General features: G+C 37.1%; 1 protein-coding gene across 17 annotated transcripts in view; it reads right to left on the bottom strand.

Annotated features, from left to right (window-relative positions):
* kirrel3b (kirre like nephrin family adhesion molecule 3b) overlaps positions 1–27719 on the bottom strand; it is a 217516-nt gene that overhangs the window by 176858 nt on the left and 12939 nt on the right. For 15 of the 17 annotated variants that reach the window (XM_044119064.1, XM_044119069.1, XM_044119066.1 and 12 more), the window contains 3 exons: positions 22401–22507; positions 12111–12231; positions 11566–11635 (listed from right to left, as the gene is read on the bottom strand). In XM_044119064.1, coding sequence (XP_043974999.1) covers positions 11566–11608 — 43 coding nt within the window. In that variant the 5' untranslated portion in view covers positions 11609–11635; positions 12111–12231; positions 22401–22507. Of the gene's footprint in view, positions 1–11565; positions 11636–12110; positions 12232–22400; positions 22508–27719 lie in introns of those variants that run through there. The other 2 variants (XM_044119063.1, XM_044119075.1) reach the window with 2 other exon arrangements.

Below are 27719 nucleotides of genomic sequence, written 5' to 3'. Positions count from 1 at the left end.
ATGCTGCATTTTCAATACCGGAGTCACTCTGAGCTGGGACAAAGGCAATGAGTCGTCCCCAGCAGATCATAGGGAAACATATATTAAAAGTCATCCAAGGGTATTTTTAAAACCAGTAATGGGGTAAATAACTCTGTTAGTCTGCCATAGGCAAACAGCACTTAGTCTTTTGGAAAAACCATTGAGACGTAGTTTGAGCCAAAGCTGTTTGGAGTGAGATAGGGAAACAATGTAAAGTAATAGAATTAGCGTGCGACCAAAGTGAGGAATAATCACATTTGTGCTTGTTTGCACAGACGCACAAATTATCCACTCAGACAGCAAATACACTGGCGTTAAGGATTAGGGCTGCAACACACAGATATGTTTTCATTTTTGACAAGAATGCTCTCCCTTTTGAGATTAATTTTATATTTTCCTTTGCTGTTTTTGTTGTTCTTTATTCTCCTCTCTCTCCTCTTCCTCAAGAGCTGTATATCTTTGTTTACCTTGGAGGACATTGTGTTGTCATCATCATTATTTGGCCTGTATTAGATAGCATTCAATGTAATGTAGGACAAAATCTTCAAGCCTTCCTTTCGGCGAAAATAGATCAACACATTAACCCTTAATGTTTCTTTCTTATCCTTCATTAAGTTCAGGAAATCTTTTTATCACATGTTCATGCTGTTAGAAGTGTGACACAGGCCAATACTTTGACAAAAATAATTGTAATATAATAACATTGATTTGATGAATTACACCATTAGTACCAGAGATTCCACATCTAGAACTTATGTTTTTTAAGACCAGTGCCCATGAATAGTTCATAGAATGAGAACTACACTTGACATGTCTGCTATGCAGTCAAATATACATGCTGACTACTGGCGATGTATCTTAATTTAAAGCCTGTGTAGCTAAAACAGTGTTGCACTAGTGTCGCTGTGTGTTTTTACAATTACGCAGCTTTAGCATTTATATTTTCTATTACTATTGTTATTTTGCTGCTTAGTGTTGAATCTGTGTCTTATGCATTTGGCATTGCTAAATGAATATATATATATATATATATAAAATATTTGGCTGTTTTACCTGAGTGTGTGTTCTTTTGGGAGGACAAGTATGGTGGCTAGACCCTCCCATCTTGCCTCATCTTAGTTCTTTGTTCTTTACAAGGAGAAATCAACTCAGTTGTCATTAGATGAGCCCTTCTCTTGTAACATTATAGCTTTGGAAAAGGCTTCAATAAACTGGCATAGCTTTTAGGGCTCTCTTGCTCTTGCCACTCTAATCCAATCTCTGATGTGGAGTCTGTTCTTCATCGTGCACCGCAGGCATTCTTTGTGTCGTTGTGCTCTAGGTTGCGCAGGAAGTAATAGATGGCCTTGCCCTTGGTTCACCTCAGGGTCTTCTGATTCCTCTTCAGCTGTTTGTCTTGAGGTCATCTCAAGAGGGTCAGAACTGTGGTATTTTGATTTGATTTAATCAGGTTTAAAAGGTTAGAGGGGCACAGAATTTAAAGGCGTTTACCCTTCCCTGGGCTGCGAGCAAGTCCTCTGCCATTTAGCATTGGGCAGCGGCCAAAGGAAAGTGCAAAACTGAAATGACTTTTGTGCTCCTTTGTGATTTGCACTAATGTCCCCTAGGGACTGAGCAATGACCACTGCGAGGTCCCCCAGGATGCCAGCCAGATTGAAAGTACTGCCAACAGATTTGAAAGGATTGCAAATCATTTAAACTCCCCAATGTGCATTAGCAATTTTTTTTTCATTGCCAATGCCAGCCTCCACAGTATTAAATTGGACTTGATCAAATAAAATCAGTGAAAAAAGAGCTCCCCAACCTCCAAAAGAGTGAAGTGAATGTTGAAGTGGTGTCCAAAATAATTAATTATACAGTGAAGCAATTTGTTTACTCAGGTCTCTGACATCCACTTGAACAACTCAACTGATAAAGAAAGAAACTCTAATGACAGCAGAATACTTTTTGAGCTATGCAGAGGCAGAGACCCAGTGAAAAAGAAAGTATGGATTGCTGTTAGTTGATCCTGCCTGTGACACCAAATTATTACTGTGCCATAAAATAGGCTGAATGTTAAAGCAGGTCAAGTGAATCCCACCTTTAGTATACAAATAAAAAATCATTTCAAGTGCTGGGTTGAAATCAATTCTGCTATATTCTTACATTAGGATACATTAAAAATTAAGATCAATACAATTCTTTATTTAGAGCATGTTATTGAATCTACTTTTAAAAGTCCTCTCTCCCTGCTCACATACCCCAGGGTTTCTCATCTGTTATTGTGCTCTGACAGATTGCTAGTTGGTAATGCAAGGGAGGGCATACGACATATGCATGCACAACTCTTTATGTTAGTGCTGTTAGATGAAGCCTTGCTTAGTAAAAGTGCATTATGACACAAAGGCGGAACAACATTTTCAACATCCATCTCAAGGAGTCTGAGTCAGAGAGTGTTTATGGCTGGTTTAAAACAACAAAAAGACAATTATAATATGGCCTGGTGCCAGTCATTGCAGATGTAAAAGAGTTTTGTTGAAAGGGTGGGTGGGGGCAGGGGGTGAAGTTTCTGGCTACAATGGACTTGTGAATGGATCTCTTTTTCCAAAATGCTTAGGTCTTTTAATGGGACAAGCAGGTGGCTCAAAGCCCCCTTTTTGGCATGTGGGAAAAAAACTGAACAAAAAAAAAAGTGCCAGTTATAAACATTTCTCAAAGCAAGCCCCACCATCCTCCTACTGCCCACCCTTGGCAGATTTCAAAAGTTTGGCACGGATCAAGGGTAAGTTTGTGCCGCTATTGTGTCAGATGTGCTTTGCTGAATAAAACATCTTTTGGTATCGGTGCCAGATCAAATAGCCTTTTAAAAAAGCTTTGGCTCTCATCATTGGTGTCTGGCATCACAGAGGGAACAGTTTTCTCTTTCTGAACCCCGCCGTCCAGCCGTGCTTAGCAGAATTAAGATGTGAAAATAGATGCACAAAAGTGAGGCGTAAAAGCGGGTGACTGTTTCACACAAGGATGCTTAACAACTGTTCACGCGAGTGGTCTTTATTATATTTGAGACAGGAAGCATACATCAGCCTCCAGATTTGCTTACAAATGAAAATGCTTCACACATTATCTGCTGTGAGTATTTAACGCTCACTGTTGTGGTAATGACAGGAAGGGACACATCAGCATTCACTAACAGGTGAGGGGCTTCTGCCATCTTATATTCTGCTTGTACACATTATAAGGCTTATTTGCATTTATATTACAATTCAAGGATTGCAGCAGTAATTGTAAGAGCTTAGCAAACGTGCACAGATGCCACACATCCACACACATACACAGACAGTATGCATGTGAAGTGTCTGGGAATAAGAACCTTCTTCTAGCTAGTCCTGTGTTTAAAATCTTCAGCATGAAAACACAGAGTGGGAGAAGCCACAGTAAATAAGATGGGGAAGCGAATGAGCAAGAGGATAGAAGTTCGTCCAAGTGTAATATTGGGCTGTCCAAGAAACTTCCTTACAAACACCAGGAAGTTGTTATCTGATCGGCCACCCAATTCCTTCGGTGCCACCTGCACCGAAGCACCACATGCATCTTAGGGCTTTTCGCTATCATGTCGATGGATTGCTTGGCTGGTTCTCAAACAAATGTTTAGTGCACCAGTCGAGTAAACGGCTCAACAGAGGTAGGATTATTGAGCTGTTGCTTGCTCGCTTGTGATCTGCACAGATCCCACACCATCCATGAACAAATTGAACAAAAAGGCAATAGGAGAGACCATAAATGTTCATTCCTGGAAAAGTCTGCTTGGTTACATGTAGAATGCTGTTAGATTTGTAGGAGGCAACTGCTTTAAAATAAGGACGCAACCAAGAATGCTCTGCATTACCACATATTATATATAACTGACACGCAGTCAAATTAAGAATTATGTTATTAGCATTCACATACGTCATGCTCACTTAGCTTTCAAGGAATAAATGAACATTTTTTTTTCAGTTTTATCACATTCAGAGGAAGATATGACAACTAAATTTGCATTGGGAAACTATTAGTTATGCTGACAAAATGGACCTAATGGGTTAACCGCACACCGGAATCACACTTTTAAATACCTCACAGTCAATTTATATTTGGCTCTCCTGCTTACACGGTTTCTCACATTCACTATACCCCCCTCCTCCATTTCTCTGGTTTCATCTCTTGTCGCTAACTGCTTAATTTCTCATCCTTCATCCACTGATCCCACTTCGTATCTCAACCTGCATTCTTCATTCCTCCTTTCTTTACTCAGATCCTCTATCTCTCATTTTTCTCCCTCTCATCCCTGTTTTTCATTCCTCTTTTTGTACTTACATGCCTTTTTCATCCAAAACTCCTCATTCCCTCTACATGAATCCTTCATTCCCTATCCCTACCTCCCTCATCTTCAACCCTACTTCCAAAATCATCATCCCTCTTCCAAATTTCTTTCTTTATTCATCTCAGTCTAATTCATCCTTTATTCTTCAAGCCTGACAACTTAATCCCCCATTTCTTATCCTTTATCTTTTGTCCAACCATCCCTTATTTGTTATCATTCATTCCACACTATCTTTCTCACCCCTAGCTTCTCCAGCCCTTCACTATACCCCGTCATCTTTTACCCCTCCCTCAATAATTCCTACCTACCTCATGCATTATCAATGAACCCCTCACTTCTACGTCTGTCATCTTATTATCATGAGTGTTACCCGTAACACTGCTTGTCCCTTCTTTCTTATTGTGTATCCTTCATCGCTACCTCTTTATCCTTCTCAATCTCTTGCTACACTGAGTTATTATTAGGTAGTCTTGACAGATGAGAGGTTAGTGATGAATCCAAACTTCACCAATCCTTTTCCTTGACAATGTCCAAAAATGTCCTCAAAACAACGTTCAAAAAGGCTTTAAAATGGAGTAGCTCATGTGAAAGCATAAGCATGTTCAGTTTCCCCTTTAAATCTGTATAACTTCAAAATACAAAATGGTATAAAAAATAGAATGATTTAGTCACACATTAATCCCCCTAACGTTCATTAAAATTGTGAAGAGGTATATTTTGAACTGTTTTGTTGATACTAATAAACACCTATAACGATTTACAACAAAATATTTCTAAATTAGACAGCTTTAGACTTGTTTTAGAGTGAAAACCTTGTTCTTTTTTTATTATTATTATTACCAGCCCTATTTACGTATTTCAGATTACAACCTCCATAACCTCATGTTCTTATTTTTCTTGTCTGTTTTGATGACAGATGTTGAGTCATGGGTAAACCTCATGCCAGTAAACAACTACTGTATTAAAAAAAAATGGGATTTATGGATTTTCTTTATTTAGATACTATGTTCTGAGGGCTTTTTGCATCTTAAAAACTTCTATACAGCACACCTGATGAAAATGGAGACTATTGAAGGATATGGTAGGGCTGAATATGAGGCAACAATTTACATTTCAGTTAAATATTTTGACAAAAGACTTACTAATGTGCCAGCAGGGATTATGACAGGAGGAACAAACTACTCATTGTGGAAATGTCTGAAGTTGCTTTGTGTTAATGTTTGAAGCACCTGTTTTCCACAGGCGATCACAAATGCTAGAAGCAAGATAAAAATAAAAAAAGAAATCATCCACAGCTGAAAAGGTGCTGGATTAGTGGATATGAGAAAAAGCGTGTTAAAAAGCATCAATATCTTTCTTCTGACCAAGCTGATCCAGTATTTTGAAAAATAACACACTGTGATCCACCACTATTCTCCTAACAACACTTCCCTCTCCCCAAACCCACCGCATATCTGAACAAACACAGCCCCTTGGAAGCCCTGTGGACAAAAACATAGTGTTTTGTTTCCTGTGTGTTAAACTGCAATTTAGAAACCAGTAATCCTTGCCATAATCTTTCACCAAATCCTGACCGGGGTTAGAGAGGGCTTCCACACACTTTTTTTTTATATGTAACAGCTGAGCTCGCCTCAGAAAAGAGGCAAACTTTTTCAACCAGTTTGCAGATAAAAATCTCACAAGGAAAGAGATTTGACAGCAAATAGCTGAGAGAAGAGGTGCAGCTGCTACCCGCGCCTTCACAGGTGACCCAGTGATCACAACGGCATCTGGTTGAATTACTTAACACTGCCGCCCAACAGACATGTAATCCGGGATAATGCCCTTTTGCTGAGTGCTCCAATCTGGGTAAATTCATCCCTGAGGAATGAGATCCAGCAGCGGAGTCTCGGAGAGAAAAAAAGAGAGGGAGATGAGAAGAGAGCTTGGGTTTGATTGGTTGGTATTAAAGACAACTGTTGGCCTGAAATGAGGGTCTTCAAGATAGATAATGAAACATAAGAGTAAACAGCTTGATTTTGTTGACTGACTGAATAACAAGAAGCAGTTTTCCTGGAAGAGTTCAAGTTAATCATTTTTTTTTTTCTTTTCCTCGCTGACCTGAATCCTGACAGACTCGAATTGAGGCTTTCGTCCACTCTAGTGTTAGTGGATAAACCCATATATTGCTCAAGCTGAACCCAGTCAGTGCAGTGTTATATGGTCCCCCCATTTACTCTATAACCAGTATATTCTTTTAAAAGTTTTATCTGCCATCGAACAGAACAGTCTTTTTGATTTCTTTTTCCATTGTCATCTAAATGCAATAGATTTTCCTTTGAAACTACATCCCTTTGAATGTCACCCAGCTCCTGACAAACATTGGGACTTACAAGTTCCAGCTGTCCAACGGCAGCCTCTAAGATTATTTATTCATATGTTTACTTATTACCATAAATATCCAACAGGGCTCAAAGGGATTACAGTGGGCTTAATCTATCGTGGCACAGAAATGAGCAGGGGTCACAGCGACTGAGGTGATTTAAGCTGGCTAGCCTTGATGGGACATGCAGCACAAACAAGAAAACAAACTACATGCCACTGGGCTCCATCATGAGCTGATGACATCATGTGTCACTCACTGCATGGCTGTGGTGCAAGTTGGGAAAGTCATAGTATTAAGGCAAGGATGTGTTTTTATGTCTTATGGTGCATATTAACTGTTTTGAATCCCAATACTCTTTTATAAAGCAAAGCATTTTAACAGCATTTTCTGGCTCTCACCTCTTAAGGCCAAGGCTATTGGAAAGGCAACAAAATGTATCCACGTTTTAAAAATCTAACATAAACATGGAAGGTAACTTGATCCTTTACTTGTTAATATTTTAAAAACTTTCCATCCATTTTGCATTCTTCACTGAAATTAGGGGATTGTATCTACTTTTCCTAGTCCAAATCTGGGAATGGCCTGTCAGAAACTAAAAATCAGATTTTTTTTTCTTTTTTTCTGATTTTTGAATGCACCATACATATGTGCTACAGGATCACTCTGACAACAAAGTTCTTTTAGTGTGAAAGTTGAGGGAAGAATCCTCAAAGTTTGTGCTTTCAGTGTTAGTGAAGTGATAAAAAAAGTCAATGAAAATGTAATAATAATTTGGAACTTCTAGAAAAAATATTGGGCGTTTTCTTTTAGATTGCCATAACACAAAGTGTGTTGTTAGCTCCTAATACTAAACATACTAGCTGCACTAATCTTGTTAATCTGGTAATCAGGTTGCTCAATAATAAATAAGCATTCAATATGTAAATAATAAAAAGACTAAAGTTCATAAGAGTCACTAATAAAAGTTTAGAACATCAACTGAGTAATAATTTTGTCTGGTCTATGACATTTCTGTAAAACACTTTATTGCTGAGCTGTGTGGAGAAGGCTCTCTCGCTCACACAGTGTAACATTGCTTATGATCCTAATGCATGTAATAGTCAATCACTGTTTACAAAAATTAATTAGTGATTTAGCAATCTAACATAAAAGCATGTTAGAAAATTTTCTTCTCAAACATACATGATTTTTTTTATACCATTTCATAGAAGAAAAGTTAAAATGTTGAGATAATGTAAATTTCTACAGTCTCAGTTATGCCAAAACATTTTGTTCACTACAGTCTATCTTGTAAAAAAAGAAAATGTTGGCAGGTCAAGGCTTCACAAAATTTAGAAACTTCAGAAACTGGCTAAAAAAAATCTGTGTATTTTGTACTTTAAAACAAAGTAAAAATATAAAACTTGGACTAGAAATAAGAGTACATGGTAGGTTTCTTTTTTATAAAAATCCACATCCAAACACGACATTGGAAAGACATTTAATTATTCCTTGGTCGAGAAATATGTATCAAAGCTTGCTGAGGAAAAGCGGATTTAGTGTCGTCAGACAGCAGTTAATAGTCAGCAGTAAATGAAATAAGGGCTTGTGGGGGGTACTAAGACATGCTTTTCAGTACTAAGAAACAGCTTAGCTGGGCCGGGTGGCAAAGTCAGGGGCTCTGACAAGAGATAGATGAGGGGGTGAGAGATAATGAAGGTGGTGGAGGCGGACAAGAAGGGACAAGTGATCTTTAAGAAGATTGAGTTTTATTCTTGTGCAGCCACTCTGCCCCTAGTGGGCACAGTTTTTGTTTAAGGTTGCCTGACTAAGGGAAGTTGTGTGTTCTGTCATTTAAAAAGCGGATTCAAAACACTTAATGTGACAACATGCAACTTTTTTTTGTCAATTTCCTTCTAATTCACAAACATATAGAGCAGGAGTTCTTTTGAGCCTTTTCCAACTTCACAGGTATAATGCTCTCCTATAACCCCCCTTCCCCCCAATTCACCCACCAAGACACAGCACTCAATCCCTGTCTGGGCAAATAAATAAAAAATTCTGGAAAAGAATGGAATGGAACAAAGGGCAAACAGCAAAGAAGTGATCCTCCGCAAGGTGAGGAGAGAAATCACGACACTGAGAGCCGTGTTAAGAATCGAAGATGTTGCAAAGATTGGAAGATGGGATCGAGGTGGTGGTTAGAGTAGGTGGATGCTGTAGTGAACAAGTTTGGCCTGAGGTGAATGTGTTCCTTGAGACCCATCTCCATGATCCTCCCGATTGGTGCTGTGTCATCTGTCACAGGCTGGAGAGGTGACAGCACAGAGAGAAGGTGCCCTAGATGTGCTAACAGCACATGCTCGGTCTGGGGAGCAGATCGAACACCTTTCCCCGTCCTTATTCTCTCCCTTCGACATGTTCGTTTTGGGCCATTTATTTCTCAAAGTTATGGGAGGACAAAAAAAACAGCATTTTTCTTCTCCATATAGACTGAATCCTCTCAGGTTCTGTCTTCAGATACCATACATTTTTCATGTCAAAATTCAAAACTTTGTATCTTAATTTTCCAGAGTTCAAAGTGCATGTAAAGTATGGACGAGAATGAATGAATTTAATGCTTTAAACATAAACATTAAAGCCATGACAAAAAGGAAGGAAGGAAGGAATGAAAACATGGATGGATAGGTGGACTTAGACAATGAGATGGGAAATACACTTTTACTCTGTTCTTGTTTTTTATACTGATCTAGCCCGGGAAAACAAATCAATTTCCATGTATTTCCATACTTTTTCTGTCTGAATAAGAACCCCGTGTCTCCTACTCAGTCCCTCATTTTCACACTCTTTGTGGCTGTCTCACAGGATAGCTGCGTATAAGTAAGTATATGACTGTTTGGACGACAACTCTCTTTCCCCCTGTTCATAAAACAAGATTGTTTCTTTTTCCCCTGCAGCTTTCTGCTGACACCGGCTCGACACATAAACAGAGCCGTAATTTGTACAACAGAAAGCTTTGGGGAAGCACTTCTCTTTCTCCCTTGAGGCATGCAAAGAGACGGTTGGTTGTTATATCTTGTTTACCTGGCGGGGGAAGTGATATTTTATATTATGGTAATAACCGACTTTGCTGAAACGCGCTGCAATCCCATTTGAGTCCAGTTGCAGCAGTTATTTCATTCCGGTTAAATGAGATATGATGTTAGTTTTTCCCAGAACTGGGACTAAACCTGTGATGATATGTGCATGAAATTGTGATGTCTAAAACTTAATAAATTAAGGCAAAACACGCTTAGATAAAAAAAAATAAAAGCATCAGCTTCTGAAGTCCATTACAACTATAAATGAGCACACTTTTCTCTCAAATGTAGAAAGCAGCAGCTGAAACAAATTTAGAAGATGCATAATACAGTGGAAGAAAGGAAACCAATGACTGATCATGTACTTCTGTGACACAGTAAGTGCAAATGGTACAGGAAGAGTTGATGTTGAATTAAGGGGGATCACAAAGCAGCAAAGCAAAAGCACAAACGCAGCTTTGAAGGTGCAGAGTGTGATGTTCTGTAACTGTCCTGCAACACTAACTAACTCTGGCCAACCTCACACTGTCTCGACACGAGAAATCCAAAGCTGTCCATTTAAAAGAGATGCTGAGCAATGCTTAGAAACCCGTCTGTTTCAAATTGATGAATGATTTCCAAACCGTTTCTACATAAAAATTCAGTCAGCGGAAAACATACTCCGAGTAAATTGTGTTGTGTTTTATAAGCGATGTTCTGTGTTACAGACGATAAATCAAGAAGTGGAGCAGCTGAAGTCAGCGACGGAGCAAATGATTTGTTTACCGAGTGTTATGTGTTGCCGCTGTTTTAGCAGCGTGCACCCGACTGAGTCGTAGGCTGCCGCGAAAAATGTCAACAAAGTCACTGCAGATTGAGGCAGAAAAGAATTTAGCCTGCTTTCAGTGATTCCTCCAGATCAAAGTTTAAATCTCTGTCTGGAAAATCGACATTCCTTCAGACAAAACGGGGGGTGAACTTGAGAAAGTGGTTTTGTCATTGACACTGACCCCAGAGAAGAGCAAACAGGAGCGAGCTTGCTGTGTGTCGGTGTGATGCCGCGAAGTGACAAACAGCCGCTGCCTAACTCAGCCGTCCATGCATCGCAGGTGGAGAGTTTGACTGTACTTTGGTCCTTTTATTCTTTTTAACTTCCCCTTAAGACAACCACCTGGTGGCAATCAGGGAATACAACTAATCCACCCTCATTCTAGCGACCAAAAGACTGTCCAAGAATAAAAACAACAACAGACACTGTCCGAAAGGCTCGAGCTGCCAAGCTCTAACCCCTGATGCTCTGTTAACCTTTCCAGGCTCCATTCTTTAAACCAGACCCCCCGTAGCAGGATTCAATGGGGAGGGAGCTGTCAGCTCAAAACAATGTGACGAAGGAGTGAACGCTTGACTGAACTCGACTGGGGTTAAAGGGCTTTCTGTGAGTGTTTGTGTGAGAGTGTGTGACAGGAATAATAAAGCCACATAGGAAGTATTTAGCCTTTCAGTGTCTGAAAGCTGCACAAACCCCACATGTACAAAGTGCCACCTCCACACCACAGGATCCACAGACATTTTCCCTCCTGATTCCCTCCTCTCCTGTTCGCATCAGACATCAAAGTGCACATGGCAGTACTATGCAGAAATCCGGTTAAGAAAAAAAAACAAAACACAGAAGGCAACAAAAAGCTCACATGTCACAGCAAGAGATGAAGTCAGAGGACAAGGCTCTCAGCCAGAAAGTCACACAGCCATCGCAAGCAAGGAAGATGATATAAAATTAGCAAGTTTATCTGGGTAAAACTTACTATGTCCGGAGATCCACAGGAGCAGGAGCACCCAGGAGATCATGGCAGGGGAGATCGGAGAGGTCAAAACCTACGAGAAACAGTAGGCGAGTGTGAAATTGGAGTTGGCAGGCACAAAGAAATTGACAAGATGAGACGGTGCTCCTGTGCGCTTCTGGACGATACTACAGTCCCTCAGTGGTGTCTTCTCTTTTTTTTTTTCTCTTTTACCAGAGGAAAGCTGTTTTCTGTCCTTCTCTTCTTCTGCGTACTCTTCCTCTTCTCCTTCTCCCTCAACGGCTCTTTGCTGTGTGTTTGACTCTTCAGAGTGGCTGGGTGCCCCGATCCGCCTCACGCTCTCTCCTCTGCTGTTGTGAGCTTGTGGACTTTCTGCGTCCTCACTGCTGACTTTCAGAATACGCACGTTCACGCTTCCTCTCTCGCTCACACTGTTTTGCGTTCCCCATCCATTCTCAGTCTACAGCCCTCACTTGCCCCCCCTTCCCAACCTCCTCCTCCTCTTCTCTTTCCTCTCCCTCTCTTTCTCTCTTGCTCATCCCACTTACAGCACACACAGCAGTCAGTGGATGGAGCGCCAGACTCCTCCCTCCATCGCTGCCTCCCTCTCTGCCTCTCAGCCTGGCTGTCTGGGTGGCAGCGGCTCAGTGAGAGACTGGGGTCCTCGCTCTGGGAACCAGAGTTTCCATGGGAGAAACAGAGAAGGAGAACCTCAATTAGAATAAGAATGGTAGTGAGACCCCTGTAGCAACAAATAACACAGACAGCAACAAAAAGGGCATTTTTCCCTCCTCCCAGTTCAGACCCTGGCTTTATGAGGGGTTTCTATAGACAGAGCAGAAAATTTGGCATCCTTGCGGTTTGATAATGATCACATTAGCATTCCCAAGAAAGGCCTTTGTTAGTACATAAATTCTTATTGGGGGCAAATCAGATTCACAGGCACTTTCTCAAGTAGCCAAATAATAAATTAATTAAACGCTAAAATGCACATGCAGTCAGTGAAAACTATGTCAGGTTATGCCTTTTAAATATTTTATAGTGGGCTTTTTTGTTATTTGGTCACAATTTAAGTCTAGCGAAGTGCATGCATAAAAGAGAACTTCATATTTCTCAAACTATAAAATGTCATTCTGTACTACTGAGCAGTGGAGGAACTTAGAGATCAACACACATTAATTAATTACTGAAAGTCCAAATTAGTGTGTCCCATCAGATTTATGTTCTTTTTAATTACTGATAATCTGTCAGTGATTTTTTTGTTCTTGTTGCAGCAACATAGAAGATGGATCGTTCCACAGTGTTGTTTTTGCTTTACACGCAATCCAAAGTAAAGTACAAAATTTGATCTCCAGCAAACCCAAGCTGCCACGGACTACAGATTTATAAAAATAAAAAAAATTAACAAGAGGATTAGAAATGCTACATATAGCATGCACGCAGTTAAGCTCAACATTTTCATACCTCCAACAGATTTAAAATTTAAAAGGGTTTTCATTCATTCATGAAGTTTCTTTCTAAAAGGAAATGAGGCAGGCTTTTCACAAGCAACTCACATAAAAAAATGTAAAAAAAAAAACAACAAACAAATAAATAAATACTTACGTTATATTAAAAAAATAGCATGTTGAAGTTTATGTATAGTCTCCTTAAAATCCAATGCTATATATATATTTGCAATACAACAATAAAAGCGTTCATGTAAATGCTGACCAGCGTTTTCCATGTTTCCACTTAAATTTTGATGATTTGTCTTTTGTCTTTAACTGTTTGAGGGATGAATGATTCTTTGCCATCCCCTAAGCTTTAGTTTTCTCCACAGATTCTGTATTAAACTCCAGTCAAGACTCTCCCCAGGTTGGTCCAAACAGTTGTTATTTCAAGTCTGAACAAGCTTGTTGGTAAAATTAAAAGATTACTCACAATATAAATCTGCCACTGATGGACTTGGTGCTATATATCATATTAGAGACCTGACAGTAATGTGACTATAGTAAATGTGTGTACTGTAAAGATTCAATCACCTCTCCCTGTCACATACTTGAAGGTGATGACATGGCCTTAGAGCAATACATCATAAGCCCAAGATGGGTTTATAATACATAATCACTCGGTTTGGAAAAAGAAAGAAAGAGGCAGCAACATTACACCAAAATCCAACACACTCTGTCCTTATGCAGTAGGACAGAGCATACCAAGCATACCAAACACTGAGCCGCCAAACCTTTCCTGCTGACTTGTTGACCCTAATGTGATAACTTTTTAAACTTTGTACTACAGTTTGCACATAATTTTGGATTCAAGATCCTGCATGTTCCTGTTTGGATTACGCCTGTGGGACATGCTGCTTTAAATAGTGCAAAACCAGTTGTGGAAGATTCAGTACAATGGAAGTGTGATTTCTTGTTATATTTTATGAATGTAGCAATAAATTTATGTGCACCGCTACCTTTCTATTCCTCATGGTCATGTAGAGAAAGCTGCTAGATTTCCCATGCCCAATCACTGCGTTTTCAACACAAACACCTTAGCAAATAAATTTGTAAAGAGTAAACAGTAATAGTTTGACATCCATAAAACATTACTTTGGTAACAAGAAGGTATTATCCAGAAGCTACTAGGTGAAACCTGGATTTACAGCAGATGATGTTCCTCTCAGATCATCCCTCAGGACTTTGTTTCACATTTTATATCTCTACATATTATGGGCAGGTACAGTAATAAAACTAGAGAAGTATTTATGAAGACCACTTTAATAAATTGCAAACATAGCCATCTAGAAGCAAAGTATTAAAAAAAAATAGTGGTTTAATACGTTTTCTTGGTTCTAGATAAGCTTAAATTAAAATAAAGGTAAGAGTTTTTTGTTGTTGCATTAAGCACCACCACCTAGTTATTCATACAAATAAGCCTTTTAGTATAATAAAAAACAGAAACACCTGTTTCCTAGACTAAAAATATACCCTGTCATAGTAGTTAGTTAGTAATGGCCCATTTTGCATGTTGTTTTAACTGTACAATTTATCGGCTTTGTAGCTGCTTCTCAGTTCAAAGTAGCTCCACTGCTCATTACCCATATTCCCAGCACATTAGGCTGTTAATCCACAGCTACTGTAATTAGCACCATGGAAGCCAGCTCGATGTCATGTTTCTAAAACTAAGGATATTATGCTTTTTTTTTTTTCAGAGGGTAAATGAAGGATGAGGCAGAGGTGACAGAGATGAAACAGAGACTCTGGATGTATTTATTCCAACGCAGACAGCAGGAAAAAGTGCAGAAGCTAAAAATTATTTATCTTTTGAATATTCAGTTTATGAAGGTAGAGAGATGTTGGGCATCTATTTACTCAAACAAACATTTGACTAAATGAGCTATTGAGTCTTTCTCCTGGACCAGCCACTGGACATCATTACAAATCACAAGTAAGAAATGTTGCTTGGTTTATGTGTCGGGGCTGAAACAGACAGCTGAATTAGACAATTCAGTTGTCTTTCTTGTATACATGTTTATTTGATGCCTCTTGCTGTAGACTTGTCGATTGTGTGCTGTGAATTTTATTTTCACTTTGGATGCCTCAATGTTGCAATCTGTTTGAAGTTATTTGTGTCTAAAGCAGTGTTTGAATGCACTAAACATCAAGCTATTCGCTCATATCTGTGTTCTCCACTCTTTTGTTTTCATTTATTCTCACACACACTCATTCTGTACACACTTTAGTGGCTAGGTCTGAGCAGGGTCTTACCATTTTTTCTGAGTTTTTATGACTCTTTGTTCCAAAGCAGCCTGTTAGTCTGGACCTGGAAAACAGCCCCTCCAGATCTAACATCAGACACCCTCAACCATCCTCAGATTTTACTAAGATTTCTATTAATTTAATTAAAAGGTACTGAAATGACCTCTAACATATGCATATTTTACACTGCACATTAAACATAGGATGCAAATATTTTATACATTACATAAATCCCTGCTGTACCTATAGAAGATAAAGACTTATTTTAAACATTTAATTTAAAACACATAATTTTTATTTGTTGCAATTATTTGTTTTGGAATTTTTTTTTTTTTACCTTGCTGCAAAACTTCACCTGCAGAAATTCAACAGCACAGATTAGGTCTATGGTGTATCACAACGAGGGGTGGAAATTAGCACTTGCCACTGATCAAAGGCGGGTAAAAGTTTGAAGTGGCGTGTAAATTGGAGCAACACACCTGGGTTGACAATTTGAACAGAAAAATACAACTGAACTTCTGTCCAGGGGAAGACTGACTGTCTGGAGTGCAGACTGATGCACATATATACTGTAGTATATATGTACATCAGTCTGCACTTGTGGGGTTTATTATCAAAAGACGAAAAAAAAAGTGGCTAGTCAAGTGGCTGGTAAAATTTTTATCTTCCACCGCTGATTACAACTATGTCTTACTTTTCCATATTTTACCAATGTTATGGTAAAATTGTTTGTTTATTGTGTTGTATTTTTCTCTTGTAAAAGACTCTGAACTTCCTTATTAAATTAATCTATACAAGTAAACCTGACATGGAAAGTTTAGTTACAATTAAAAAATATATATATAATTCAGTTTCCCTGAAAATTCAAATAAGTTCAAAATTCTAATTAAGTATTAACACCAATGCAAAAAGTAATCCTCTTGATTATACTCCATATTTTTTCTGTAAGGTTTGCAGAAAGCCAGTTGCTACCAATCAAACCGTGATGTCGTGGTCATTAAAATGGGTGATGAGGCTTTTAGCAGTGTGGGGAAGAGTCAAGTCCTCCTGGAAGCAAGAAACGCTCCACTGAGTTTGGACTTAAAACAATGTAGTGCAGACCAACACCTGCACATGACATGGGTCCCAAATCATTCTAACAATGTCTCTTGTCCGAAGCATTGTTAACACAAGGAAGGGGACATTTGTAGCTCATGTACTGGATAAGTCTCTGTGTGTAGTGGCTTTGTTAATCTCTCCCATCATTGGCTCAACTTTTCATAAACATGAATGGTACCGTAATGTGAGTGGCCACTTTCTTTGGCAATGAGCAGGTGTTATGTCTGTCTGCTGGGCAACTCTCGAGTCAGGAGTCTTCCCCATGATTGTGTAGGCTGTAATATAATATATATATATTTTATTCAATGCCCAGTTTTCTATTAGCTTCATGTAATGTTCAAATTTACTCAGAATTTGAAAGCTAATTTTCACCAGCTGTAAAGCCATAATAATCAAAAGGAACAGAACACTTGAAATACATTGTTTATAAACCTGAATTTCTTGTGAAATAGCACTTAAATTTAAAAAATCTGAAATGTAGTAGAGGAAATAGTGCTTTGTGAATACAGGACTTTCAAGACATAAATCAGCTTATGAAGTTAGAAATAATTATTAAATGTCTGTGTAGTTTTATCCATAAAGGTTGTGACTTAACAAGAAGCCGTGTTCATTTTTATTATTAAAGAAGTACCCAACCAGTCAGCAGTGCTTTGCATCGGCACAGTAAGCACTACTTTTGGGTCTAGTCTTTTCATATCAATTTAATCCATCCAACCGATTTCCTAATCTAATCAAAGGGCCAGTGGATGACAGGTGGTCTTTTCATCAGTGCGCCTAACAAGTACACACAACAATAACATGACTGCAGCCAAACAAGAGGATAACAGAGTTGTACTCTGTACAAAAAAAATCATGATGAGTGGGGGAGAAAAAAAAAAACACGGGAGATTAAGTACTCAGAGACTTAGGAGGAAGGGTAAATGAGGTATGCGTGCAAATAAATGTAAATGTACAATAATCAGAAGTTTTTCTGTAGGATAAACCTTAGCCTGGTTTAATTTTTTTTTTAAATATTAATCTAAGATATTCCGCTGTCTCTCATGTTCTTGGACATATTACAGGATTTCTGGATCCGATCCAAATCCTTTGTTGAAATTAGATGAAGTCTAGCTGTTTGTGGATTTTATTTTGTTCACAGTGACAACATAATTCAGTCAAATAAATTATTCCACTTTTTACACAGTGGAGGAGGATTTGTAAATTATAACTGGGGATGTACAGGACTGTACATTTACCCCATTAAAGATTTATTCCATACAAGTTTCAGATAAAAAATAAATAAATAAATTACACAATTTAAAATATTACATTAGACAAAATCAGTAGAAATAATTTTGCGCTTTTCACAGCAATGTATATAAATGGATAATATAGCATTAAATTCACAAATTGTATAAACCTAAATTACATCAGGGAGTTATAAGGTATCCTCTTGTACTTGACATAATCATAATCAGATTCAACTTCCAGCAAAAATCACCAGAACTCATTTTATGGTTGTCCACACTCAGCTGTGGGTTGTTCTGCCAGACAATAGATTTAATGCTGTTCATGTACATTTAGAGGTCATACTGAAACTATTGCATCACTATGACTAATGCTTTTCATTTGAGCATGAGATAGTGTGTACTGTTTGTCATGTGGCTTTTTTTTAACAATTTGTTCACCGTGGATTAAAAAAATAGATAATCTATACTTTCTATACTCTTAAAGTATGTGCATCTCATAGGAAGAATTAGCAATACGTTTCTCCTAAATTACTTAAATATAAACAAGCAATGGAGAATATGAATGTCACTATTTAAACAATAACAATAATAATAAAAGTGCTTATTATTATTATTAAAAATCATTTTGAACTGAGACTATTGAATGTAGAAGGAAATATTGTAATATTTAAGGTTTTTGTATATTTCTTGATCTAAGTGCCCCATAACAAACTGATCTGCAGCACTGAGAAATCTGCTTCATGGATCAATATATTTCAATTGCAGAGATCAGTTTTTGTGATTAGTCAGCTAAGATTTGTCCTAGTTTTTATGTACTGCGTCTCAATTAATTATTAAACATCCATGTGTTTCAAGTTCATATAACACTGACTGACAGGTTTTTAGACCTATCATGTTGCTGGCGACTTCATTTGCTTCCTTCTTCCTCTGCCTCTATTGATCACACATAAGATATGTGGTCTGGAGACATTAAGTAAGGATTGTTTCATTGATGAATATTTAAGTCATGGATTTGCTAATAAAGTGCAATTCCCTCACAGTGAAGAACTTGCACCACAGATCGTTTAATGCTGTATACACCATGGTCAAGGAAGAGAGGAAAGCTAAGCCTGAACTCCCAAGAAAGGATTTGATTAATCTCGGGATCAGCTTTTCTGTGACAGAATTAAATTTTTTTTGGTGCAGTTTAAAAGGCCTTCAGCATTTTCTGAAAAATAAATAGTACACAATTTCTTCAAACTTTGAATGGGTTTGCCCATTTGCAGAGTGTCTTACAATGACAGACTAAACATTTTTTTTCTGTTTTAGGACAGTTTGAATCACTACAACTATTTCATTACTCTTAATGCCATCCGTAAACAAGTACATTTTAATTTTAGAGAAGTTCTGAAAAATCCTTTTTTGAACAGAATCAGATCATGTCTATTAGGGTGCGTTCACACCAGCCCTGATTAGTACACTTTAATCAAATTTTACTTCTTTGTCTAGAAGGTCCAATTAGTTTGGGAAGGGTGAATGCACAATCAAACTCGAACAAAAAAGCAAACTCGGCCTACAAACCTAGGTCCCAGTGCGGTTGACATGAAATCTGGCGCTGTTCAAAAGCATATCTGGATACAAGAGGACCAGAGACCATTCCAAATTGATGAGTGGTATGTCTAAAAAAATATATATATTTATTTGATTTGTGATATGTCCATGTTCACCTTTTGTGAGGTACTACACAAGATAAGCTATTTAAAAGAAAACAATTTTTTATGAAATATTGAGGTATTAAGGGGATCATTCAGGCTACTGAAGAGCAAGAGGGAACAAAACCTGAAGTAGGTAGTAGAAAGTTTAACAGAGTACAGCAAGTTGCCTTTTTCGTCATTAGGAAGATGTTGAATCTAGTAATATTAGAAGCATTTAAGTTAAGCTTATGTCAGGTGGTGAGGTGTTCCTCTTCCACTCTTTGATTCCAAAATACCTCAGTCCACTGAGATCAGGACTTAAAAACATCTGGAGGTGTCTTGTATTGTGTGATTTTAAGTATTTTACTGTGATATCGCAGGCAGTATAAAGATACTTTACTCATCATGTGTTATAATGTTATGACAGATCAGCGCCAGAATAAGGGTTGCACTTTTATACAAGTTCCCATGTCAAGGCACAGGATTAATGACACAGAGCATTTCAGTTTCAATGTAGAATTCCAATGAATCTTATTTATCCAATAATTCCTCATGTCAGCATGTCAAAGCTCAGGGAAACGTACGGCAAAGAACCAGTTTCTCGTTCATTTAGTGGGTTATATCTGGGTACAACAACACCTCTGAAACATGCAGAGGGAGAAGGCACCACCAAAGTAATTTCAGAGGCAAATTCCTGATTCAAATGTCAAAGTCTATCTTTAAAAAAAACATTGCTGCAGTAGCACCAAGTCTTTGGCAGTGCATACAAAAAAATAAAATAAATCAAGAGATTGCGACATCTGTTATGATTAATTAAATTGAGAATTATTCAAAACCACATTTCTGCTGTGTTGTAAAATAAAAGCAGCAGAAGAACGTCAGTATGAATAAAACTCATGTTTCAGATTTTACTACCATCATTTACATTGGGAATAATGGAATGCAAAAACTATACAAAATGTTATAATTTGGCCCTTTTACATTTATGTTGAAAACACAGTGGATCTGATATTCTAATAATTTGTGTGGACAAAGACAAACTTGACACCATAAGCCAACCTGATCTAGAAACAACACGCAAATAGGATTACGTCAGTAAAATGAGGAGAACAGGAGGCACAATAAATTTAGTGTCTGCATTTATCAATTCAAAACATATGCTCATCATAAGAAATGCAAAATGCTGGAAGGAGGATATGCATATGTTATGATTTACCACCTGCAATGCAATTTACTAAAACTTGTCTGTTTTTTGTTTCTTTTTTTTGCAAAAAGCAGTTTGAAAAGCAGGTGTAAACAGACATGCAAATCTGTCTCTGATCATTGTAACAAGCAGGAGAAATAGATAATATAAAAGAACACTGCTTATCAAATGCTTAGAACATTTAAAGAATACAAAATAAAAATATTAAAAAATAGATCAAAAATATACTCCAGCAATTCGGATTTCAAGCAGCCTAGAAAAGATGGTGCAGATGATATATGTTTCCATTTTCCATAAATTGTGCAGCCAAAAATGTCTGCATAGGACAGCTTGATGCCACTGGAAAACTGTCAATATTTGTGAATTTAATTGAAAACAAAAATACAACTAAAATTACAATAAATTTGTAAGTTTAGTTGTACATTTTTAGTAGCACACTACTTAGAAAAATGAACATTAATAGCCACTGAGGACCATAAAACAGTCACTGAGCCAAAGAGATATTGAAGGAAAAACAAATAAAAAGTAATGTCCATCCAAAAGTAATGCACAAGAGTTGTCCCCACCCATCAAAATTATTTTACAGACTTGCATGAAGCACATTTATGTTGTAATCAATTATTACAGCCATACACTGGTTTGCGACATTCGGTTCAAGTAGGAGCAGCCTCCTCTCCGTTTGACACAGAAAGATGGGTTGGATTGGGTCAACAGAGTTACAGAGCATCCTCTGAGAGGGGGCAGGCATGAGACTGAGGAGCTCTGTTTTGGTTGATTGTTAAATGTTTTCACTATGTTGCTGTACCACAATCTACACTGTATTATTATTAATATCATTGTTACTATTATTTATCCAGCATTATGGCTTTTAACTTCATCTTTCTTTTATGGTCACTCTGCACCAGTAGCAAACACAAATTGTCATTCAAATGGGTTTTTGCATTCTTTTGATCAGGAATTGTTGTGGCCTTGTTATCCAGTCTCTTTCTTATTGCTGAATAACAAACAAAGTTTGTTAGATTTTCTAGGTTCTTTTCTAAAATTAAGAATAGACCATAAAGCAATCTTATCTTTACAGATGAAATTAGCTGTTATTTCCATAGTTCATCTATTCAAAGGCTAATTTAAAGGCCCTTTGCCTTGATAGTCTATTAAAGAGCTCAATCTTTAACCCAACAAAAAGGAAGAAGCTTAAGAACGTCGATTAAATATACAACAAAAAATGTGTTTAGTGAAAGTTTCATTTGACAAATTCTATCTTGATTCGTTCAGTCTAATTTGTTACGGCCTCCTCATGCAAAAGACATTTTTTTGTGTTTAAAAGGGTTGCTTTGTTGAAATAGGTCATCGAAAACACAACATTTGGCATTTGTAATATTTGTTTTATCAAACCCATATTAAAATGTGACCTCATAGCTCAGTTCCATACCTAACCTTCTGTGCCATTGTACTCCTATAAACTAAATAAACTCTGCTGATCTACCACCAGCTCTACATTTACCAGAGGTCATATAAGGGTAGATAATCTGAACAAAATAAAAAATGTCTCCTAAACAATATGTATGTCACATACATAAACAATACTGCACTTTTATTCACGTTCAATAAACAAAAAAACCTGAAAAATATCTAAATTTACTGAATATAAATGGAAGAAAGAGGAAAATAACTCATTCTCATTGGCGACGCATTAGGATGATGGACAGCCAGTCTTTTTTTGAGCTAAATAGAAAGTGACACTTTTGTTTATTTCTCCCTGGCCTGCATATCTGCTGTTCAGACACAGAAAGGTTTGAAACGCTAGTGTTTGTGAATGTAAGCGTGTGTGTCTGTGCCTGTGAATAAGTGTGTGTTCACCAAGTAAGCAGCATCAATTTGTATTTTAAAATTAGTAAATCACCCAGTTGTCTTTCAGGGAAGGACATCCACTCAATCTTTGTCAGTCAGATGATTCTCAGGAGATGTGAATCTCTGCCGCCGATGCCCCAGATTTCATTCCAATCAAGCCTGCAAAGTGGATGAGCAGAGGTCTAAATTAATGGAATTAAAGAGTATGGTGAGGTATTAGAGGGAGCTACAAGAGTGACAAGATCTTGTTTTCCTCCAGAGCGCTTTTTAACAAAAGGACACTTGTGGGGAGACACGCGATGCTCACGGCATTTTGTTCATTTACATTTCATTTAGAGTAAAATGGGAACCTCTCTGGAAATTTGTTTTGAAATTATTTTATATTTTAATTAATTTTTTTTTCTTCATGCTCTTTACTGATAGTTCAGAGCCTCGTTTCCCAAAACTATCTTAAGGCTATAATGTTAATATAATTTGATTCAAAAGCCTTTTGAAGCATAAGAAGCATTTTCCCTAATGGATCACAACTGATGATGCTCTTACAATTAATCTTAGATTAACTATTTCCAACTAACCCCAAAATAGAACACTGCAAGCAAAGTAGTTTAAGAAGCTGCAAGAGAAACCAAAAAAAAATTAAATGTCTTCACTTGTGCCATTCATTTTGCTTTATACCAATGCAGTTAGTTGAGTCGTATATACAAAATAGGCATTTAGTTATAAGAAATAAAAAATAAATAAGAGTTTTGCTAGCCACCCCTAACCCTAAATTTAAGTATAGTATATTCAGTGACAGTAATTAGGTTCAGTCCTTCTTACTTCTTGAAGAGTGCAATATTTTCTTAAACAATTGTTTGTTTGTTTGTTTGTTTGTTTGGGTTTTTTTGCTTTTTTTTTTTTTTTTTTTTTTTGCTGACTGGTTAATTTCTTGAAGTGCAGACAGTGCAGGGATACGAAGATCCAAGAAATCTGTGCTATTTGGCATAACTAATGTAGCTAAAAATTCTTACTGAATTGGACAGATTAATCTAATAATCTAATGTGACTGCACAGTCATGTAAGGGCAGATATGTACCAACATAATTCTGCTCATAGGGTTTCAGAGTCAAACCTGGAGCCTTTCCATGGAGTCACTTAGAGATGGACAAGGTACACTCTGGACAGGTGGTCACACCATCACATGGCCAATAAAAAGATACACACAAAAAATATCACATACAATAAAATCATACTTGATTCCAGGGCCTGTATTCTATGAAACGTACATTTAGCTGGACTATGAGTAGGCAATAGAATAAATTTGCTTCATAAAAATTAATCCTCCCCAATCTCCCTTGTGTTGTGCCCTTGCTCCTCCTCTCAGTGGTTCGTTCTGTGCTTCAATCTTAATTGGCAGACACCTGTGTTTCAACGCAGCCTTGGAAAGAGTCAGGAAGTGAAAGTGAGGAGGTAGAGGAGAAAAAAAAAGAGATCGGAATGATGCTTGCACTTCATTCAGATGTCACTCACTTCAGTTTCTTCTCTCTCCAATCCTATGACCCTCTTCTCCTACACAACATGGGTTTTTGGAGCTTCATAGTTACGTTGTTGCAGCGAGACAGCACTCAGTAGTAATGATTAGTTTGATTCTTGTGCCATGACTTCCTAACAGCTCTTTCTTTATTATAATCTGTAGCCTGATGTATTTGCTTAACTTGGCAAATAGGTTAGTAAATTCTTTTGCATTTCTTGTTTTTCATGAGAAGTCTAATAAATGCCTAATTGTATGCATTTATTCTGTTCCAAAAGCAGGCATTCTTACTTTTTGTGTAATATTGTAATCAAACTAATGATTTTTATTTAACACAAAAACATGAACAAAACATTAACAGAAACAGAACCAAGCTCACTAACAATACAACATTCGTAGTGCATGTTGGCGTAAAAAAAAACTAATTGTAAAATCCCAGCCTGCATGGGCTGATACGCTTTCCCGTTCTAGAGTTTGCCCTGTTGTTGAGAAGCGTCTCCGAATGACATTATTTTACTGTTGTAAGAATGTAGAAAATTATAATTTTACATGCAGTTATTCACTGCAAGAGCAACTTTCTTGACAAATGAAAAACTTACAAAATTAATAAATGCAAAAGAAAAAACATGAGAAATCATCCCATGTTCAACTGTTACATCTGTCCAGCTTTAGGAATGCTTCCCTCTGACCAGCGGTGTTACAGTCTTAATCTAAAATAATCATTTCATGTGATAAATTTCAGCACACTTTGATAACTTTCTGATTCTAATTGTCCCTTCCTCATTAATCTTCCTCAGGAACACAAAATCTGTCAATTATATTCATCAGTTGTTGTTTTTTTAAAAGTCAGTCTTTTTGATTTTTTTTTTTCAGGAGTTTTCATCAAATAAATCCAGCATATAAAAACAGCAAGTCTTCTTCGAACACTAGTTTATATGATTATTTTTGTAGTGTAGAATTAAATCCCCCAAAATTATTCCTGGCAAAGCAGAAATTCAGGCAACAGATCTAAGAGCCCCATGCAAGAATCAAATAAAAAACAACTTTTAAGGTTGGTTGATAAATAAGTCACAGATTAAACTCCACTAAACTAGATTCTAAATTATGACCTCCAGAGCCTTTCAAGAATAAACCTGAAGCTCCCGCACAATAAACATTGATTTTGCATCAAGCAAAACTGCATCTTTGCTATTTGCATAAAGACAGAAAACACACTTCACACTTTCAAAACTGTGTATTGAAATGAAGAGCTTCTTTATGAGCGGTACATGGCCTTGCTTTTAAAAGCTGATTTGAAACATGCAAGGCAAAAATGCAAAACAAAGTCTGGAGATGACTGTTTTCCTTAGACTTTTTTTTTTTTTACTAAGATTCCAGCTGCTGTTTACTTGTGCTTTCATGCGCTGTTTGATTAGGTTTAAGCCCTTAAACCACATGCTGATGTCTAGGCAGTAAAACGTACTTAAGGAAATATCTTAGCTTTCTTCAAAATAGAACCTTCCCACGTTAGAAATTTGTCATCTTACTGTGTTCAAACGCCACCATATCTTTAAAAGCCATAATTGTAGTGCAGGATTAGAAGAAACCTCCAGCTTAAACAATTTCCTTGTTGGAAATCACACATGAAGCAAAAAAAAAAAAAAAAAAAAATCAAACAATTTATTCTGATCAGCAATGATAAACTGATTTATACTTTATGCCTTCACATGACTGAGCTGTGCAACACTTAACTTTCCGCTATTTATCTTTCTTTCCTGCACTTGTCCCACCTACATGCTACACCAATTGCTCTCTGTGGGATAGCCCTCTGCTGACTTTGCTGATATAAACCTAAGACATAATTATGCCTTGAAATAACATTTAATTCTAGCTGCATGGCAAGAGCTAAAATAAGAAAACAGCAGGGTTCATGGGGAACAGAAACAACTTAAGCTGTAAATGCACTCAGAACTGGGGTTGCTGCTGGATAACAAAATATGCCTACAGACAGACGAAGACAAAGTTGTTTGTATCACAAAAGTAACTTGAAACTGACAAAGACAATACTAAATAAAACATTTACTGAAAATTAATCAACAAAAATCAGACAGTAAGTCTTTTAAAAAAACTAATTAAACATGGCCTGGGCAAAAATGATGGTACCACTAAAATAATTTAACAAAAGGGGACATGCTATACCAAGATGTGTCGTTGGTATTAGAGGAGTTTTCAAGCTTATAATCAGTCAGTCTACCCATTTAAAATTTTGCTGTTTTGGTGGCATGGTGTGTACAACACTGAACATGAATCACAGGAACCAAAGGAGAGAGTTGTTCTAGGAGATTAGAAAAAGAAACATATACAAGTCTGTTACAGGTAAAGACCATAAGACCCTCTCCAAGCAGCTTGATGCTCCTTAGAATATAGTTACATTATTCAAAAGTTCCTCTAATTAAGAAAGGAATATTAACAATTTTGACAACATGTATATGATAATATTCAATTACTGATCTTTAAGATTGAGCTCTGTAGGACATGCAAGTGTTTTATTATGCTGTAAAATTTCAATATGTTTTAAAGTGTGAGCTTTTATGAATGACAATAAATCACAGCACAATAGGAGTTTTTTGTTTTTTTTTTCCACAATGGGCATCATTACGTCCTTAATATCCAAATATCTAAAGGTAGATTCCAGTCTATCAGAAACTACAGCATGACACTACATGTCAGTCACATGTTTATTGTAGGCTAGACAGTGATGTTAAGCAGCTCATGAGTCAGAATAGAACTCCTAAACAAGCATGTCCCTTTGTTTCAGTAATCTGACCAAATGTTGTTTCCTTACCAAAGTGCTCAGCCTGCTTAAGTCTAAAGCTCTTTGACTCAGTCAAATTCTCTCTGCTTCATTGCTGGCTGGCTGGCTTATTTGACTTTTCCTCAATTTGAATATCATCTTCAGTGCACTGTGGAAAATAGGTTTTTACATGCAAAACAGGGCTATAAATTTGTTTGCCTTGCTCATCTAGAGGACAGGTAAAGAGCAGTGGTCAGCAGCATGCACCTCAAGAAAGCTTGTTAAGGGTCACAGGGTTTTGCATAAATCAGGATTCTTTCTTGTAAGGGAAATGAGTACTTCTTGTTTAACATCTGAAATATTAAGCCTGCACCTTTCCTACCTTGTTTATTTGGTGAACTATGGATTTCACCTCAACCAGGTCCTTATCATATGTCAGCAGGAGAAAAGTCACAATAAAATGTACAGAAAGAATTTGTGAAACAAAATAAAAAGGTTCTAAACATCATACTTCCTCCTCAACTGTAAAACCATCCTATGACTTTTCTTATTAATTTAGATAGACACACATGCTCGAGGTAAAGCATGCTATTTTGAATTAAGATGGCATAAACATGGAAATGGAGTATTTTTTTTCAAAGAAAGTAAATTGCTGAAATGCAAAAAAGCAGTTGCTGATTCAGCCAATAAATAATATTCAGTTAACCGGGCTGTAAATGTTTTGCCAGTGGTCCTAATTGAAAATGCAGAAGGAGCCTCAAAGACTTTGCATCCCAAATGCACCAAACTAAGGATTTGCCTTTATACACAAATGACTCTAGAGAAAATATTGACATCATAAGAAAACTATATGCAAGTCAAGCTACCTTGAATTTAAATTGCATTACAACAGAAAAAAGTTTTTACATGTCCAAGATCCTTAAAGCTACACTACTAGTTTAGATGGTGTAAGATGAAACTCTTAACAAAATACTGTATAGAGAAATTCTCAAACTTCAGGGTTCAACTCTCAATTCTAATTAAGAACAAAGGTCCAGCAAAACTATTGAACAGTAAATATCTTATTTTCACATTCAGTAACTTACAAA

The sequence above is a fragment of the Gambusia affinis genome, linkage group LG06, assembly GCF_019740435.1.
Source record: "Gambusia affinis linkage group LG06, SWU_Gaff_1.0, whole genome shotgun sequence".
NCBI lineage: Eukaryota > Metazoa > Chordata > Actinopteri > Cyprinodontiformes > Poeciliidae > Gambusia > Gambusia affinis.
This window is presented reverse-complemented; position numbering and strand designations above follow the sequence as displayed.